This window comes from Sphaeroforma arctica (assembly GCF_001186125.1).
Source record: "Sphaeroforma arctica JP610 unplaced genomic scaffold supercont1.8676, whole genome shotgun sequence".
NCBI lineage: Eukaryota > Ichthyosporea > Ichthyophonida > Sphaeroforma > Sphaeroforma arctica.
In genome coordinates, this window is record NW_014031882.1 from 1 (window position 1) to 1199 (window position 1199).

Genomic DNA, 1199 nt, shown 5'->3' on the forward strand with positions numbered 1-1199 from the left:
AATTCTCCGCTTTTAATTGAGTTGATTCTCAGCTATTAGTCTAAATAGTTCTCTGCTTTTAAGTGAGTTGATTCTCAGCTATTAGTCTAATTAGTTCTCTGCTTTTAATTGAGTTGATTCTCAGCTATTAGTCTAATTAATTCTCCGCTTTTAATTGAGTTGATTCTCAGCTATTAGTCTAATTAATTCTCTGCTTTTAATTGAGTTGATTCTCAGCTATTAGTCTAAATAGTTCTCCGCTTTTGTTTTAGTTGATTCTCAGCTATTAGTTCAAATCATTCTCGATTTGTGTTTCTTGTTGATTCCTAATTATTGTGCATTATTTTCCAGTTTCAGTTCCATGGACAGGACACCTACCGCCAAGCGCATGGCACAGAATCGCGACAGTCATGGCAGGACCACCAGTTTTGGCGGCAATAATCAGGTGAGAATATCTCTCCAATGTACAAAGTTTACCACAGACTCTCAAAATACAGAGCTTTACCACACACAACAATCACGTTGGAATATATATCTAATACTCAGAGTGAAGTAGTCACACCCCAATTGATGGTCTCTTTGTTTGTTCAGAAAAAGAAATCGTGCACGCTGCCCATTTTCAGCAAGTTCTGGCAGCAGCATAGAAGGAAGTACGGTAAATTAGTAACATCGGCATTCTAGTGCATTGCATGCCTATCAAAGTACAGCATATAAGGAAGTCCGGTTTATTAATATCACATTATTATCTGTACCATATATCGTAGTATGCACTATACATCATTGTGCACTTTATGCATTATCATATGATCCATGCGTCATCACATACCCTATATGTCTCTATACATTCCTCTACGCACACACACATATATATATATACATTCCTCTATACATTCTCGATGCATCTCTCTATACATCAATTCACACCATAACCTCTCGATCGCACCCAGGACAATCCGCGACGCACACCAACGTCACCACACCGTCTGACGTTCGATGAAATTCTGCAAGCACCCGCCAGTTTCTTACACTTCATGGAGTTCATGGAACAGGAGAGGGCAGCAAGTCTACTGCAATTCTGGGTCAATGCAAACAACTACCGCAACTACAGCGAAAGTGCGGACGAGCAGAAGAAGGTGGGTGGATTACGTGTGGTAGTTGTATATATATATATATATAAATATATATATATATAAATGCATGAGTATATGTATATGTGTACG

General features: G+C 38.5%; 1 protein-coding gene across 1 annotated transcript; it reads left to right on the top strand.

Annotated features, from left to right (window-relative positions):
• Nucleotides 1-926: 926 nt before the first annotated feature.
• On the top strand, nt 927-1112 carry SARC_16701 (hypothetical protein; the record flags this gene model as incomplete). The annotated part of the gene is made up of 1 exon (XM_014289197.1): nt 927-1112. A coding segment is annotated over one exon (186 nt), but the record flags the coding sequence as incomplete, so codon positions are not given.
• Nucleotides 1113-1199: the final 87 nt, after the last annotated feature.